The sequence below is a fragment of the Protopterus annectens genome, chromosome 9.part0 (assembly GCF_019279795.1).
Source record: "Protopterus annectens isolate FY-2018-M chromosome 9.part0, PAN1.0, whole genome shotgun sequence".
Taxonomy (NCBI): Eukaryota; Metazoa; Chordata; order Ceratodontiformes; family Protopteridae; genus Protopterus; species Protopterus annectens.
Genome location: NC_056743.1, coordinates 880,100,834 through 880,120,005, shown reverse-complemented (window position 1 = coordinate 880,120,005; position 19,172 = coordinate 880,100,834). Strand labels below are relative to the sequence as shown.

The 19,172-nt window shown below is 43.5% G+C and overlaps 1 protein-coding gene across 1 annotated transcript in view; it reads left to right on the top strand.

Moving 5' to 3' along the window:
* The window catches only part of MARS1 (methionyl-tRNA synthetase 1), a gene marked incomplete in the record, with an annotated part of 618,581 nt that overhangs the window by 481,141 nt on the left and 118,268 nt on the right, over window positions 1-19,172 (top strand). The window contains 3 exon segments of the mRNA XM_044083612.1: window positions 9,156-9,273; window positions 16,925-17,138; window positions 18,743-18,874. Of these exon segments, the coding sequence (XP_043939547.1) occupies window positions 9,156-9,273; window positions 16,925-17,138; window positions 18,743-18,874 (464 nt within the window).

Below are 19,172 nucleotides of genomic sequence, written 5' to 3'. Positions count from 1 at the left end.
AATGCTCGCACATACAGACCAACCAGATTACAAGGAAATGCAAGATTTGTTACATTCAGCTGAACAAGTGGGAAAACATACTTTGCAATGTGGATTTGATTCATTGGAAGCTTCTTGTAAAGCAGCAGTGACTGGGTCTGTCATATGTAGGCATGCTTGGTTAAAAGAACAAACTTTGCCTGATCATTTTAAAGCAAAGTTATTGGACGCACCCTTACAGCAGGATGTTTTATTTAGTGTAAAAGCAGAAGTAGTTTTAAAGAAAATGGAGGATAAGGCAAAATCTATGCAGACGGTCAAGGATTTCTTACAGGTTCAACCTCCTTGTTTCAGCAGAAATTGGCCAACCAAAAACTGGTCCTTTCCAGCTTCTGCCAGACCACAGAGGGGTAGATACAGACACCCAAGAGGCAGAGGCCAGCCACAAGGCTCTTACCAGCCTCGACAATGGAGTGCCACAACCCAAAAAGGAGGAGAAGACAGGTCTCAAACTACCAGAAGACAAACACAATGAAATACCCCTCAGAATACCAAGCAAAACTCTCTTGGCAGCTCCCTTGGGGGGAAAACTAGCTCTTTTCGCAGACAATTGGCACATCATCACAAAAGACAAATGGGTCCTAAATATTGTATTTCAAAGCTACAGATTCCACTTTCACACTTTACCAAGGATAAAAGGAATGCCAAACCTGCCACCAAACCAATGGGCAGAGGCTCAAAAGCAAATTTCAGCTCTCATGGGCATGAGAGCCATTCATCAGGTTCCTACACAGGAGCAAGGACAAGGATTTTACTCAAGACTGTTTCTAGTTCCCCGAAAGGACAAAGCCTGGAGACCCATTCTGGACCTCTCAATTCTAAACACATAACTGAAAGTACCCAAATTCAAGATGCTAACACTACAGCTACTTCTTCCCATGCTGGGCAAGAAGGCTTGGCTAGTAACATTGGACCTCAAGGAGGCATACCTGCATGTCCCTATCAGGCAAAATTGCAGAAGATACCTCCAATTTATTGCAGGTTCAACCCATTACCAATTCTCTGCACTGCCCTTTGGCTTATCTACTGCGCCCAGGGTCTTCACAATATGCCTGGCACCAGTAATTGCATACTGCAGACAGAGAGGGATTCAAATATATCCATACCTGGACGACTGCCTTATTCAAGCAGAAAGCAAAGACATTCTCTTAAAGCATCTGGCGTTTGTCAAAAACCTTCTAAGTTGCCTAGGGTACACAGTAAACGAAAATAAGTCAAAACTAGTGCCCTCATAAGACATAATATTCCTGGGTGCCAGCTTAAATACAACGGCCCAGATGGCTTACCTCACGTCAGACAAGCAAAGACATCTGACTCGATACTTCAAAATGATGGCAACAAAGACCCAACTCCCTGCAAGAAAAATCCTGCAGGCCTTGGGATTCATGGCATCTTGCATACTACTAATACCATTTGCAAAACTGCATATGAGGAAACTCCAATGGTATCTGAAAAGCTCAACACAGCCACAGCTTGGAAACAATAATTCCACTCATCCCCTGCCTTCAACAGGAGTTTCTATGGTGGGCTCAGGCATGTCACCTAAACAAGGGTCAGCCTTTCACCTTACCCACAGCCAGGCAAACTATAACAGCAGATGCATCAGGTTATGCCCGGGAAGCACACATGGCAGGACAGTGTATTCAGGGCGAATGGCCTGCAAACCAAAGGCACCTACATATCAATCAAAAGGAGATGCTAGCTGTACAAAATGCCGTAACAGCTTTCAAGGACCTCCTACATCCAGGACAACTCCTAATAAAGACGGACAACACCACAGTGATGTTGTACATAAACAAGCAAGGGGGCACACACTCCTACCTCCTATGCAGACAAGCAATGACCTTGTGGAACACAGCTCTGACCTACCAAGTTCAACTACAAGCACAATTCCTGCCAGGAAAGAAAAACACACTGGCAGACGATCTAAGCAGAAACATCACAGATCCTCACGAGTGGAAACTAGATCCACAAGTATTCACAGTGATGACTCAAAAATGGGGGAGCCCAGACATAGATCTGTTTGTTTCCCCCCAAAACTGCCAACTACGGAAATTCTGCACAAGGACATACCACACAAGCGCTTGGAAAGTGGACGCCCTCTCATTCAGTTGGAAAACATTGACAGTGTATACCTTTCCTCCACTACCTCTTCTGGCAAAGGTGCTGCTGAAAGCCAGATTAGAGAGGCCACAAATAATACTCATTGCTCCAGACTGGCCATGCCAACACTGGTATCCAATACTAAGGAACATGGCTCAAGGCCCACCATGGATTTTGCCTACAATTCCTCACCTGCTCACTCAGCAAAACAATCAGATTCTACACGGCCAGCTCAAGACTTTAAATCTGGCTGCATGGCAAATTGCCTAAATAACTAGTCAACACTTCTCTCTCTAAAGCTGTGATGGACGTCATTCTGGAAGCCAGAAGGCCTAGCACCAGGGAAGTCTATTCAGACAAATGGAAAAGATTCTGCACCTGGAACCAGGCTAAAGGCCTAAATCCCCTAGTCCCAAATATTCCTCAGATTCTTCAATATTTAACTGAGATATTGCACAAAGGACTTTCCTTCTCATCTATTAAGATCCACGCCTCAGCGATTTCAGCTCAGTACAACACGGATCCTCCTATTTTTTTACATCCATTACTAAGACAGTTCCTCAGAGGGGCTAAGAACATAAGACTGCCCCTGAGAGCGCCAACACCAACTTGGGATCTCAACTTTGTTCTGGAAAAGCTATCACTTCCGCCCTTTGAACCAGCTTTCACTGCTGATCTACAGTTCCTATCATGGAAAGCTGCCCTGCTGCTAGCAATATGTTCAGCACGAAGAGTCTCAGAACTACAGGCCCTAATGGCAATGGAGCCTTTCATCATTTTTCATCAAGACAGAGTCTCTTTACGAAGTAACCCTTCTTTTATGCCAAAGGTGGTATCCATTGTGGCCCTAAACCAAACCATTCATTTGCCCACCTTTTATCCAAACCACCAGAACAAAGGGGAAAGGCTCCTTCACTCTTTGGACATTCACAGGCAATTACATTACTACTTGGATAAAACTAAGGCGTTCAGAAAATCTGATCAGCTCTTTGTATCCTATGCTACAGGATCTCAAGGAATTACATTACTACTTGGATAAAACTAAGGCGTTCAGAAAATCTGACCAGCTCTTTGTATCCTATGCTGCGGGATCTCAAGGAAAAGCTATCTCAAAACAGACCATTTCAAAATGGATAGAACATTGTATCCATTTCTGCTACACACACCATGGGAAATCTGTGCCTGGTAACATCAGGCCCCATTCCACCAGGGCTACAGCAACATCAACAGCCTTCCTCAGAGGGGTACCAACCAAGGATATTTTGGAGGCTGCCACTTGGAGTTCAGTGCACACCTTCACCAAGCACTATCACTTACCTCTGTACTCTAAAACCAGAGCTGGCTTTGCCACTGCAGTTCTGCAGGGCCTACCAGCCTCTCCAAACCCTGTTTAGTTCCACCACCCATCCTTAGCTTTGGGATTCAACATGATTTTTGTAAGATGAATAGAAGCATAGGCTACAATAAAGTTTTAACTTTTCACTCAAGGGAGTGAATAGATTAAAATGTTTTATTTGTAAAATTTAGGTATGGCACAAAGTTATTTCTTACTGGAGTGTTCCTGTTGAGGAGCTGTTATTACTTTACTAATAGGTCAGTTTAAGATTCATAGCCTGCACAGTAATAATTTTCAACGGGGTCCCCTGTACGTCTAGCTACATAACTAATCAGACATGTATTAGGTCTTGACTAGCTCTGTCAGTCAGAGTGATGGGCTACATAAATAAAGAGAAACACAGTGCTAATGGGAGAAACAGTGGTAGGCTGCTCGACAGCTGCAACCACACTACAGTAGGACCCTTGACCAGTCTGACTTGGGCAAGGAAGGCAGGCTAGTGTGTGTGTGATTCAGTGAGAGCCCATGCTTGCAGTGTAACTCTACATAGCTGCAGCTTTTAGTCCAGTAGAAGAAGGGCAGCGAAGTGGCCATCAGACCACCGAGTGTCTGAATGTCAAAGTGCCAACCTGTTCAGCATGAGGAAGAAATGAGATAAGAAAATAGGAAAGGGGGAAATAGCATTAGATTAAAACACACAGGGGTACACATAAACTGTGACTGTGATCAAGGGTATTTTTATTTCCTCCTTGAGGGAAAGACATTTTTCATATGTAGAAAAGAAAGGTCGGTGAGGAAGGTTATGGTTGTGATAGCAGGAGAAGGGCAGGTAGCAGGGGTAGGCAAAAAATCACACTCTAAATAGGCTTTAGATAAGAGGTTGAGAGGGCAGTGAATGTGAACAGGTTTACAGAGGGTGGATAGATGATGGGAAGAGTTGGACAAAGATCAAGAAATGGTGAATGACTCATAAAGTAGGGATAAAACTATAATAGGAGTAGGATAGGGTCTCCGCATTGTTGGATTCCAGCCCAGCCAAGAGGGCAACAAATCCAGGCTTCACTTGCCGCAGTAACTGATTTTGTAGGGGCTGGTTATGCAGCTCCTTGAGCTGTGATAGAAGACACTCCAAGTTTCCAAGGTGATCATCCATTTGATGCTGCATCTGAGCCACCTCCAGCCTTCACATCCAACACCAGGAGACTGAGCAGACCCTTATGTACAGCTGTCAGAAGAGGCATCATCACTTCCTCTCCTGAGAAGTGACCATGGGGGGCACCATTCACCCCTCCAGATCACCACCAAAAAGTAAACCATTGTCTCCCCCCTGTTCTGAGAAGCCCTGGTGTTTATTGACAACCCATCATCAGTGTATTCAGCTGGTGTAGAGTGAGGTGAATATGGCCTCACCTTCTTTTCCACAACTGGATCTGCTGAAGGATGGCACGCTGGGAAAAATAAGTATGCATGCATGTTGGCAACACATTTGCAGTAGTACGATGGATTGGCATAGGCATCATATACAGCCTACTCTTGCAGGTGAGTCGCTTTTGCATTCAGCAACATCCAGCCATGTTCATTTCTCTACTGTAAAACAAAGTCTGCAGTTCCAAGTATGTGTGTAAAACAGATTAAGATACCTGAATGTAGTACTTCAGTGAAAAAATAAAAAATGCTTACAGTACATCTCTGGCTGTCTCTTCTTAACCTTTGCCCCTTCATTGTCAGGGTGGCACTATCTTAGGTTATGTTAGTGATGCAAACACTGCTCCATACTGTAAGTGATGCCAGGAATGCACCAACCACAAAAGTCATTTCATAATCCCATAGCAGGTAGTTACTCCAGATAGTTCCATTGCAGGAAAAACAAGAAAATCTTGCTGTCTGGCACACTTTGCTAGAGCTTTTCATTCCACAGCACATGAAATAGCCATAGCCACTCACTAAAGTGTGCTGTAGGAACAAAATGATAGTGTGCGTGCCCCTCCCCCCCCATGCTAACAAGCACACTTTTGTAAATCAGGTTTCTCAATATTGTTCTGCAGTGTACCAATGCTACAGCTCTATAGCAGTGCACCTGCCTTGTGGTCACCACGGCATGTGTGGCCAGCCCCTGAATATCTGGTTAGTGCAATGTACTCTGACTATGATTTGGAAATAGTAGCACTTAGTAACCATAACAGTATAATCACCATGCTAATTTGACTCTTCTTAACACAATGTAAAGTGTCAGCACCATTTTATGCAACCCCGATCAGTATTGTACAGCTGTGGAATAAATGAACTTCAGTAGAAAATCTTTAGGCTTGCAGCTTTATAATTACACAAACTCCACTCCACACACCTTCAGATAGAAACAACTCTGATCCAAAACAATACCAAAACAGCAAAATCTTCAAAAGTCAGGAATCGAAAAACAGGAACCAAAGTCAAATCCAAAAGCAAACTCTTTTTCGATTCCTGACTTTTGAAGATTTTGCTGTTTTGGTATTGTTTTGGATCAGAGTTGTTTCTAACTTGCAGCTTTATAGACCTAAAGATGGAGTTTAAGAAGGAATCCCACCTGGTAAAGTACATCAGCAAACACAAAACTTCTGGTGAACTGAGGCAGACATCAAGCTGTAGTGCAACTGGAAAACCCATTGCGATGGCATAACACTGCATCATTTGCATATGGTTTTGGGGTCAATGTTGTACAGTGGATCCTTGGGGGGAGAGATTGGGGTTCCAAGGACATATGCTGAGGCATGGCTATAGCATGTAATGGAGGGGGAAGTCTGTGCATAACTTTAACAGCAGCTAATAAACAGGTCCATAAAGGGATGTAGCAGCTTATGGCCATGTGTACAGTATAGAAATGGTGAAGAAGGAAGGGAAGGCTGTGCAACACTTAACATATGGCAGGTAAACAGGTACGTAAAGGAATGGAGGAAGGTAGTCAGAATACTGACTGTCCCACAGCGTACCATGCGCACACACTGAATGACTTGATTTGGCTGTGTGATGAAAGAAACATCTAGAAAAATTTCCATTTCAGGAGAAAACATAGTATTTCATGACCTTCACATATGTGATATGCTCCTCCTAGGCAAAGCTGCCACAAACCAGTAGTATTGAGACCAGACTTTGCAATGAGTGGTGTAGGATGTGAATGCTGTGATTAGACATACTAGATCTCTGCAACAGGTTTGAAGAAGGGTTAAGGATAGATAACTCTGTACACAGGTTTGAAGAAGGGGTAAGGATGGATAACTCTGTACAAAGGAAGAGGCACTAGACACTGTGCCAGTTCCATCATAGGTAGCGGACTGCCATCTTTTTAAGCATCTCACTGAAGCTAAGGAGATTTTGGTGGCACTCACCAGCCAGGATGAGCAGTTCCTCGTATTGTGGGGAACTTGGATAAGTTGTGCTGGCACAAACCACCCTTTTGTTAGTTCAGGATGTTAAGTAATGTCAGTTGCAGTGCAGTATAATGCACTGCACTGTGTTAAGGACAGACATTGCACACATTACAGACATCTTGCTGCAGATTTCAGGACTGTATTGCTGTGCCCCTCTTGATGTATCTAAGCAGTGGAAACATCTCTAGAGGAGATGAAACACCTGCTCCACTGTAATATGTGTTTCAGTATGCATCACTTTGTAGTCTGTTTTCTGCATGGTCTGGGGGTTGCAAATGGGGTGGGGAGGCTTCATTAACCAGGGCTCTAGGGGATATTCAACAATGTATACAATGTATTATATATGGCCTGCTTCTTGCTTGTATGGTACCTGTATGTGTAGACATGTCTATCTGTCCTATGTATGTGCACTTACCAATTTGATAACTCTGTAGGAAATCCCCTCACAAAAATATTTGGTATCATTTGGAATTCTGACAGATGTGAGAACCATGGGAACTGTTCCAGTGGCACATGGACACATTATAAATAATGCCCTGTGTATTACAAATCACCTGACAGTTGTTGGGAGTGCAAGCTGTTTGTGGTGATATAGCATACCATCTCTGGACCAGGTGTAGCCTTGATGGCAATGTGTATGTAGTCATTGACTCCCAGGACATCATGGAGGGAGGCAATGTTGTAAAATGCCTTCATGGTGGTATTGCTGTACTCTCTAGCCTTGGGGAGCCAGGTATGATCCTCAGTATGCTGCTGTATATTGTCAAAGAACTGGTTCAGAATTTGTGAGACTGCCACCCGCGATACCCCTAATATATCTCCAGTAGGTTGCTGAAAGGTCCCTGAAGCTTAGATGATTAAAGTTTCACCTATCTTAGTATCCACAGAAATGAGATGCCATCCACCCCCCCCCCACCCCACCCCCGATTACATTTGTGGGTGACAGTTTGCCAGGGTCCCATAGTGTGTCCCTATCCACACAGAAACAGTCCACAATCTGTTGATCACTCAAATAGTGGCATGTCATGTACTGCCTATGCCACCTTTCATTATCACAGATAGTCAATGCATGACATCAGGGGCACTGGCTCTGAGAGTGGGTATTAATAAATGTACTGAGCTGTATCTTCTACTATTCCTAACATTACTTTCCTCAGATACACTAAGATTCTTGGTGCAAAATGGGCTTGCAGTACTGCTGACATATCTCAAGAGTCTAGGTGTAAAAAAAACAAGCACGCACCACTGCAAGCTGTGCATCTTTGATATACTTCTGAATCAGTCTGCTACTTGGGGTTTCATTATTTGCATGCACACTGTGGTTCATTTGCATGTCATGTCTCATTTTTGTGTCATTATGCACTTATTAGCATGCATTATGTGCTTCACTGTTTTGACCCTTGCAGCATCATGCAGTGTCTCTGAATCATATTGCCTCTACATGCGCTCATTTTCACTGCACAATTTGCTAATCATTGATGAATTTTAGAGAGTCAGTGTTACATCCCAATGACAATAAAATTATAAGTAAAGACACTAGACAGAGATGAGTTGAGTGATAGTAGAATCAGAATGCTGTAGTTGCACAAAATTGGAACTCATTAAAGCTTCATATTTCTGTGTGCTTTTCATCTTTTTTGTCCAGAATGGTATCCCTGTCTAAAGGCAATAAGTTGTTTTACCTCTTTGACAATAACCAGATTGACAGGTGTGTGTGTGTGTGTGTGTGTGTGTGTGTGTGTGTGTGTGTGTGTGTGTGTGTGTGTGTGTGTGTGTGTGTGTGTGTGTGAGAGCACCTGCGCACATGCATGTCAAGGGGGGTTTTAGATATCTATATAAAGTTGATTTTTATTTTATCAGTGAACCAGATGTATCCTTTGTACTAGATATGGCTGACAACATACTAGACGTAATCAGACTGGTGACTGTTGCTCTAGACTTGCAATACCTGATGTAGAAACCAGGAAATTTTAGGTTATGTTTGAAATGCAACAGTATTTGTAACTTGAGTTGCTGTGCTTAATAAAATTTCACACGAGGCCTGTGTGCAGTAGATTTAATCCATTTATTTTATTGTTATATAGAGAGCTCCTTCATATGTCAAGTGCATAAGTTAATGGTTTAATTCATTATTTTCTACTGCAGCTTCCAGACTATAGTAGCTTGTCTGTATGCTAGGGACTGACTTCAGATCACGCTATATTTAACTTGCTTTTCTTTTTAAGGTTCAGTTGTACAACTTCATGTATATTTAACTTGCTTTTCTTTTTAAGGTTCAGTTGTACAACTTCATGGCAAAAGACAATGTGCCATTCCACAGCGTCATCTTCCCATGCTCTCTCATCGGTGCAGATGATAACTATACAAAGGTCAATCATCTCATAGCAACAGGTATCTAAGTTATAACCATATTTGGCAATTTAGTTAATGGCTTAAGGTGTTATGCTTTAGTCCTTAAACTTTGTGTCTCAGCAGCCCTATATCCATGTTGTTATTTGTGAAACACAGTCAGTTGCAAGCTACAGAGTTCTTGCTTGATGTTACAGTAATGACAGAATTATTGATGTTCTTACATATCACTGTTGCAGTTTTCTTTACTGACTGGAATTTCCTGCCAAAGATAACCCAACATCCAGCCAGTATAGCAAAGCCTTTAGATCATGTAGATGCCATAAATCACTTGTATGCTCCCCACACTGGGTTTAATGCATAAAGGTAACTTATGGAGGCAGTTACCCAGAACCTCTTTGTAGCCAGTCTGAATACCATTGTCAGACGTTGGGCTGAACACACTTTGCTGTGCTGGTTACCAAGCCATTTCAGATAAGTGACCTGTTGGGGTTTCTTCTCTATTTTATTTTTTCTTTGCTTACTTGGAGTTCAAGTCATCCAAAAAGGGAAAATGTCAGTGTTGAAGGCAGAGTCCCCATAAAAACCTTCACAACCAGTGTCTTTTTTTTTGCTTAGATGCTTCCCATGATCATATGCAGTGCACTATATGTCAAGCATTTATCCCCAAGACCCTTCATAGTTGCTTATCGTCTCCATCCATATACCTGGAAAACCAACATCTTAAATTGTTGGCTGAAGGTGCTACAGCCGAATCCTTACACCCCAAGGGGCAGTTGTCTTCTAAGAAGAGAGTCAAGAAGTCTAGGCCTGGTCCTGTTGCTGTCTAGCCTCCACTGGGCATCTCTCTAGAAGCAAGTGATAGCCCTGAAAACCATCTGGTGCTTGCTTCAGAGTCCTCTGCCGTGACCCCTGTGGACATCAGTTTGGATCCAAGTTCTTGCACGTCCTCTGAGGCTTTACAGATGTCTGCTTTGAATATTGAGGGGGGAACCGTGGTTGATTATTTCTGAGGGGCCTAAGGGGATTCCTCAAATTTTAGTCTGGGAAAAGGTTCCTGGTACTCTTATTAAACCTCTCCAAGGGCCTGAACTGCTTAGGCTTATTTTACCCAAGACCTGTTCAGTGCCTTGATGGCCTTGAAGCTTCACCAAGGGGTGTCAGTCCCTGTTCCTCCTTGGTCTTCCACTCCTGTTAAGATGGCAAGGAAAATGGATTCTTCTGATGAGGACTTGGGATTCTGGAGAAGAATCCCTAGCTTACTTTTCTCAAATTCCTTCTCTAGATTATGGTTGAGAATAAGAAGAGTCTTGGAGCCTAGATTCCCCTTTGGAGGAATTATCTTTTGGAGATACCATAGCTCGCATAATGGTATGTTTTAAATGGGACTGTTCTCAGGTCTCTGACATTCAAAAAATTATACTATGAGCTTTTACAGCTGGAGTCACATAAGCCATCTGCAGTTCCTTCTGTTTTGGCAGCTCTCTTGGACACCTTTTCTGTTGTTTTTTCAGCTCTCAGCCCCCAAGAAACTTGATAGGTTCTACAAGGTGCCTGAGGACTGCAAACTTTTGATCTGAAGTAGTTAACTTCATTTGTCAGCAACCTTTGGGAATCGGATCCATCCTCGGATCCGAGCAGGCAATCTTTCATAGCTTAGATCCGAGCTTCTAGCTCCTCCCCTTCACCCATAATCCCCTGCCAACCCTGACTGACCTCAGATCTAGTTTGCCGCGCTTCTTGTCAGCAGCTAGGTTTTTGAGCTCCTGGTTTTGTAGGGTCTTGTGAGAGTTTTTAAATTTTTTTATTATCCCCTTAAGTGTACGAGTGTGTTTTGTGGTCAGGTTCCCTTTTTTTTTGGCTAAAACTACCCTAGTCTATACCCTTTTAGTTAAACTTACCCTCCCTCCCCTTTGCTGGTCGTAGCTTCTGTGTGTTTTGTGTTTGGGGCCTAATGAGTGGGTTTTTCTTTAAGATGTCTGAGGCCCCAAAACCCATCTTTTCCAAGTGCACCGAGTGTGGCCATAAGCTCTCCCCAGCGGATGGCCACACTCGGTGTGTGCGGTGCCTTGGGGTTGAACACCATTCCTCTGGGTGTTCCATCTGCACGGCGTTCAACCCCAGGGCACTAAAGGACCGGAAGTCGAAGCTGATCCTAGCGGGACTTTTGCCCCCGGATTCGGCTTCGGCTTCTGGTGATTCTGTGGCCTCCTCCCCGGCTTCGGTGGCGGCCACTCCTGCCTCTCTCCCTCCGGTCGGGACTCAAACTCCTGCTGCAGCTCCGGAAGAGAGGGAGGCCAGGAATGAAAAAAGGAGGGAGAAGCACCACAAGCGGCGGGCCGTGGCCTCCACTTCAGCCCCCCCCCCCCGGCTAAGCGGTCTTCTCCCTCCAGGGCTTCCTGGTCTCCCCCTTCTCTGATCCGGTCTCCGTGCTTCTAAATTTTGCCCTCCTCTAAGTTCCTTACTTTAGATAAGGATAGTAGGGCTAGGGAGAGATTGGGTAAGAAGGTCTACACTGCTGCCACATTGTCTTTTTGTTCCATAAGTTGTCAAACCCATATGACCAGGTTTGTCTTAGCTCTCCTTTTTCAGACAACAAAGGTTGTGTCTAATCTACCTGATTCTGAAGGTAAAAACTGTTCTTTCCCTGCTAGGGTCCATTTCCCAGTTTGCTTGTCACTCCATCAAATGCAGTCAGCCTGATTAACAAAGTCTTGGGTCCTGCGTCGGTTGCTGCCCCTTCTTCCATGACGTCAGGTCTTCAGGGGTATAAAACATGCAGCCGATGCCATTACATCAGTCTTTCTTGCCATGCGGTGCCCGAAGCAGAAGCAGTTCGCAAGTGCCGGTTGGCCAACTCCTGAAATTTTCATTTTTGACTTTCAGAACCAAAGTCTTCAACTAAAAGCAAAGTACCCCGTTGGAGAAACTTTTTCTTGCTCTTAACCGAGGTCAGTAAAAGTAAATAATTGCATTACTTGTGGAAAGCAAATACCTTATAAAGATTTTCATTGGTACTGTATTCTTTGCCTAGGCCCTGACCACGGCGTACCACGCTGTCGGTTTTGTTCCTTATTTAAACCACAAACTATCCGTTGTCAGTCTATTTACGCTTCTAAATATTTTGGTGCTCGGTTCAATTATCCTGATATGTCTTTGGTCAGCCTTCCGACTACCGACATTCCGAAAAAAACGCAAATATAAAGAGAGAGTCAGGCCGCATAGGTTCAAAACTGTCGACGACGCTTCTAAGCCGGTCGCCAATTCGCCAGTACTCAGTGAGGTGCTTTCGCAGTCCCTGATACCCGCTACTTCTGATTCGCAGGCCTCTACTGAGACCTATTCGGAGTCCGGTATGCCGCGAGATGCTTCAACTGTGGAAGCTGCAGATGTCTCTACCTTGGATGGGTCTGGAGCCGCTGTGCAGGCACTGGCTTCTGAGAGTGTATTCAGGCCTACTGACTTGCGTACTAAACTGACGCCATCTTCTTCTTCAAGGCCTAAATCTCAAACCATGCCTAAAAAACTGACGCCCAGACCGCATGGTCAGGCCTCTATGCCTAAAAAACAGATGATAAGAATGGCTGAAGACCTTATTACTCTAATCAGGGGAAGCTAGCCTTTCCCCTCTAAGAGACCTAGGACTGAGTTTGTTTATGATACTTCTGGCCAGGATTCTGAAATTTCTGTTGTTCTGATGACCAGGATTTACCCTTCTCTACCTATGAGGATTCTGATGCTGAGAACTCCATTCCCTCTGTTTCCCCCCCAGAGAATTTCTCTTTTGGTGAAACCTTGCATACTGTCAGGGAGCATTTTCGTTGGGAAAGTCAGGATTTCACTGATTCTAAAAAGAGGCTTAGGGATTTCTTACTCTTGCCCCAGCACAGGCCTCTAGCCATACCTCCTGTACTAGACATTGTTGATGATGCATTTGCAGAATCTGGCTTGGCTCCTGACTCTCTGCCTCCTGCTCCCAGAAAACCTGATAGATATTACAGGGTCCCTGATTCTCACAAGTTCCTTTTCAAAAATCCTACTGCGGATCCTGAGACCATTTCACAGGGGCCCAAGAGCATTAAAGCTACTACTGCCAAAAATCCTACCCCCTCTGATAGAGACTCCAGGGTGCTGGATAGATGGAATAAGAAGATATATATTTCTGTAACTTTGGCCATTAGGGCCTTAAACTGCCAGTTTCATATGTTGAAGTATCAGCAGCACATTATTGGATTACTTAAACAGAAAATGATGTTGTTCCCTGATTGTGCTGAAAATAAGGATTTACAGGATTTATTGCATTCAGCTGAACAGGTTGGAAAACATACTTTGCAATGTGGTTTTGACTCTCTAGAGGCATCTTGCAGGACTGCTTTAACTGGGTCTGTACTTAGAAGGCATGCTTGGCTTAAGAAGCAATACCTACCAGATCATGTTAAAGCAAAATTACTGGATGCTCCCCTGAACCAGGACCGCCTGTTTGGCAACAAGGCCGAAAAAGTTCTTAAACAGATGGAAGAAAAGGCTAAATCTATGCAAACTGTTTTTTTACAAGTACAACCTCCAAGATTTAGTAGGCATTGGCCTTCCAAGAATTGGTCCTTTCCTGCCTCTTCCAGACCTTCTCAGTCCAAACCCAGATCCGGCAGAGCTCCCAGGCTGCAGTCCCAGGGTACGCTCAGGACTAAGTAGTGGGGGGCCTCCACTTCCAAATCTGGGAGTAATAAGACTCCCCCCATGGTAAACTGTCTCAGTGACTTCCTTTTAAAATTTCCAAGCACTTATCAACTGACTGCCCCTTTGGGGGGGAAAGATTGCTCTTCATGCAAACAACTGGGAACTCATTACCCTGGACAAATGGGTTTTAAATTTAGTGCCCCAGGGATACAGATTTCACTTCCACACGTTGCCAACACCAAGCGGGTGGCCAGACCTACCCCCAAATCAGTGGGCAGAGGCCCAAACCCAAATATTTTCTCTCTTAAGCATGGGGGCTATTCAGTTGGTACCAGAAGAGGAAAAGGGACAAGGTTTCTACTCAAGAATTTTCCTGGTACCCAGAAAAGACAATTCATGGCGCCCTATCCTGGACCTGTCTACTCTAAACACTTTTTGGAGATTCCAAAATTCAGAATGCTGACTCTTCACCAGTTGCTTCCTATGCTAGGCAAAGATGCCTGGTTGGCAATACTAGATTTAAAAGAAGCATACCTGCACATCCCAGTCAGGGAATCTTGCAGAAGATACCTACGATTCAAAGCAGGCTACACACATTATCAGTTCTCTGCACTGCCCTTTGGCTTATCTACTGCGCCCAGGGTTTTCACAAAGTGCCTAGCTCCAGTCATTGCATTTTGCAGACAAAGAAATATTCAAATATACCCATACCTGGACGATTGTCTAATTCAGGCAGAAAGCCAGGACATACTTTTGAGTCATCTGGCCTTTGTACAAAGGGTTCTAACTTGTCTGGAGTATGCCATAAACGAAAAGAAATCACACCTGGTACCCTGTCAACAAGTTATATTCCTGAGAGCAAGCTTGAATACAGCTTCCCAGATGGCTTTCCTCACGCCAGAGAAACAAATTCATTTAACAACCTACTTCATACAAGTGGCCACAAAAAACATGCTATCTGCAAGACAAATACTATGCAAGCCTTGGGGTTCATGGCCTCCTGCATTCTTCTAATTCCATATGCAAGACTGCATATGAGGAAACTACAGTGGTATCTAAAAAGCCTATGGTGTCAAAATTCTCAGGATCTAGAAGCAATGATTCTTCTCTTACCTTGCCTACGTCTAGAGTTCCTTTGGTGGGCTGAGGCCTGCCAACAAAACAGGGGACTACCTTTCACACCACCCCCTGCCGTCCAAACCCTAACAGACGCATCAGATTATGCATGGGGGGCTCACCTGGCAGGGAAGTGCATTCAGGGCAAATGGAACCCAAGTCAGATGCACCTGCATATCAATCAAAAAGAAATGCTAGCTGTACAGAATGCTCTGACAGCCTTCAAGGACCACATTCTTCCAGGACAACTAATGGTGAAGACGGACAACACCGCTGTTAATGTGGTACATAAACAAGCAGGGGGTTACACATTCTTACCCCCTCTGCAGACTAGCCATGGCATTTTGGAACACAGCCTTGAGCTACCAAGTGCACCTACAAGCTCAATTCTTGCCAGGAAAATTAAATACTCTGGCAGACGGACTAAGCAGAAACCTCATGGACCTACACGAGTGGAAACTGGAACCAAGGATTTTCAACATGTTGACAAGCAAATGGGGGAGCGCAGATATAAACCTGTTTGCCTCTCCCCAGAACTACCAATTGGACAAATTTTGCACAAGGACTCCCCACAAACAAGCTTGGAAAGTGGATGCTCTGTCCTTCAGCGGGAAAAACCTATCAGTCTATGCCTTTCCCCCTCTGGCTCTGCTCACCAAAGTACTACTAAAAATCAAACCGGACAAACCAAGGATGATTTTGATTGCATCAGACTGGCCACGCCAACACTGGTACCCCCTCCTGTGCAGTGTGTCATGGTTTTCCCCATGGCACCTTCCTCAGACTCCTTCCCTATTGTCTCAGCAGGAGAACCAGATTCTGCACCCTCAGCTTCTAACATTAGTGGGGGGGGGGCACCTGACATCTGGGGCAAGAAAAACTGATGTAATGGCATTGGCTGCATGTTTTATACCCCTGATGACCTGACGTTATGGAAGAAGGGACAGCAACCGACGCAGGACCCAAGACTTTGTTAATCAGGCCAACTGAGGGCTACCTGCAAGCAAATAACCCAAATGTAATGACTGCAACAGTGAATACACTCGAACATCTACATTTATGGTAAGTATACTTTATGAGGCATTCCTGGTTTCATCGTCAAGCCTTGCCTATTGATGTTAAAGCCAAGCTTTTGGTTGCTCCTCTGGATAATCAGAATATTTTGGGACAGCTGCAGCTGACCTGTTCAAGTCTCTACAGGATAAGGGTACGGTCATGCAAAAATTGGCACTTTTTTTTGTCTCCCTATTCCTAAATTTCATAGAAATTATCCCTCTAAATCTGCACTGTCATCAGCATTCCAAAGGTAGGAAGGGCGTTAGACATATTCCTCCTACTCAGACTCCTCCATCTCAGAAACCTTCTTTTCAGGTCAAACCTGTCTCTGAATAATGCAAATAATGTTTTTTTGGAGAACCATTTTATAAGTAATGTTGGTGTCTATTTTGTTCAAGATAAACTACATTTTTGTTGTTGGAACAGGTAAGGTTAGCAAGAGAATTAGTGCCTCACCCTCAGATATTGACTAGACAAAGTGCCGCTGTGTATTATAATGTAACCCCGTACCCACTACTTTGTGCAGTTAAGTTCATTTTGGTCTGATCATTTTGACTCTACCTTAGTAGGCATGTGTTACACCAAATTCATGATATGAATTGGGCCATTTCCTTCTTATGCACTTTTCTTTTGCACTGTGAGAAAAACATTGTTGTATAAAGTGTAGTGTATGTAGAAACTTCTTGGGGGCTTCAGTTTTTTATGCAAGATGAGAATAAAAATTGTCTCATTTACAATGGTGTCTTATGTGATCATTTTCATAGCAGTTTGTTATGAAAGAAAATTAATGAAACAAGAACATAGCTTTTCTTTGTTTAGTTCTCACATATGCTTTGTCTGGCAGAGTACCTAAACTATGAAGATGGGAAGTTCTCAAAAAGTCGAGGTGTGGGAGTGTTTGGTGATATGGCCAAGGATACTGGAATACCAGCCGATATCTGGAGGTTCTACCTGCTTTATATCCGACCTGAAGGGCAGGACAGTGCCTTCTGCTGGAATGATTTATTGCTGAAAAACAACTCGGAACTCTTAAATAATTTGGGCAACTTTGTGAACAGGTACAGTATAACTTTACGAGCCAGTGTGCTGTGCTGTTCACTAGGAACTCGAGAGTGATGCATTGTCATGGCAAGTACTAGCATACCATATTTTCTAATGTCAGTCTGTGATTGATATCTCAAGCAGTGAGCAGTGGGAACTGATGTGAAAAAATTAACTTGAAGTAAAAATCTTAATTTTGGAAATTGTGCAGTGCCTTTGGTGAGAAAGTGTCTGGTATATTTCACAGTCATCCATAATCTGCAAGATTTAAGAGTCTTGCATAGCAGTGTAAAGATACTGTTGATACGCTACAGGGGCTGCTTATTTTACTTTAATACACAGTCAGTAATGTGGCAGTACCCTTTGTGATTCTGAATGGTATTTGTAGTCAAGTTGGATTTATCCAGAAGATTTGGGGGAATTTTTGATGGACCCCATAATGGATTTTGATTGGAGAGATACTTTACCTGACAGCTGCATAACCACCTCTTGACTGACCCCACTTTTAACAGCAGAGCATCCAGTATTTGTGGGGTTTGTAACCATTTCTTTCAAAGCCACTTATTTGCCAGTATTGAAAGACCACACAGTTGAAAAATGGATTGTTTGGTAGAAAGCAAGTTCTGTGGTGTGCTTTTGACTGACTAGGTTAGGGGGAGTTTGACTTGCAATAGGGTGCCTTGATTAACTAGTGTGCGCAGTTAGCTCCAGGTTCAATCCCCCATTGGCTTTAGTGTCTTCAGTATGCTTCATCTCCATTGATCCCTTGTCTGAAGTAAGTTCCAGTGCCACTGGACCCTTTGGTAGTGCTGGCACCTTTCTTTTGTTCTGATATGCAAAGCTGTTGGTTGTTTAGATCAGCATCTGTTTGTGAGAAGAGCCCAAATAGAGAGAGGCCATCATCTGCCCCATAGGGACCTGGCTCACATAGTGTTTCATTTTGCTTGTCATCAGATCAAGCTGACTAATGTAGACAGATATACTTGGCTCCCAGTCCACATCATCTAATTCCCTGGTTAGTGTAGAATAGTGTGAACCTTGCACAATGCCTGTAGGAGTTTTGAGGAAGACCGGAAAAAGTAATCAGGACTGAGTTGCTGTAGCAAGAGAAAAGGATTTTGATTAAAAAAAAAAAAATCAAATCCTGTAATTATTTAGATTTTCATTTGTTTATTTGTATTTCTTTTGTGTTTGTTTGATCCACATGGACCTTTTTCAGACTCTGCACAGGAGCACTCTTTGGTTAAGTGACTTACTCAGTCACACAGTAGGTAAAGCTGATAGAATCAAATCTTGGAGCGTAGGGAGTAGCTCATTTAACAGCTTGCAGTATTAATCCCCTGATGTAATACTTTTGTACAACACTGGCTGTCATACGTATTACCTGGTGGACCTACTTGACTGTGAAGATTCCTTTTTTTACCAAGGGTGATCCTTGAAGCGACTTAAAGTGGATACCGCTTTGAGTTTCACAACAGAAAGTTATCTAAGCACTGTGGTTTATGGAGAGGTACATTTTCACTGAATATAAGGACTACTGGTAGACTGGGGGTTGGATTTTTTTGTGTGTTATTTTTACTTCCTACTAACCTAATCTTTATTGCATCTGTATTATTGACAGGGCTGCCATGTTTGTCTGTAAATTTTTTGATGGCCATGTTCCAGAGATGGTACTCAGTTCAGATGACAAGAAAGTACTTGCTCATGTGACAGTGGAACTCCAACAGTACAACAGACTCCTCGAGAAAGTCAAGTAAGCTACCAAGTAATTTCAGTGAACAGTAGTGTTAGAAATGTAAATTTGTTTAATATTAATAAGTACAGTGTATGTGTATAAAGTTCATGTGTTTCATTTACAGTTTCTTCTACCAAGAAGTCTTCCCATATACCAAGCCATCTTGTCACCTAGGAGTCTTTCAAAGTACTAACCAGCTGCTAGGATTTGCTCCACACTGTTACTGAGCATTGTAATTACCCACAGATGTGAGCATGCTCTGTCTTGTCATTCCTTTTCCTCCATCGCACACTACCTACAGCAGGTGCCTGAGCTG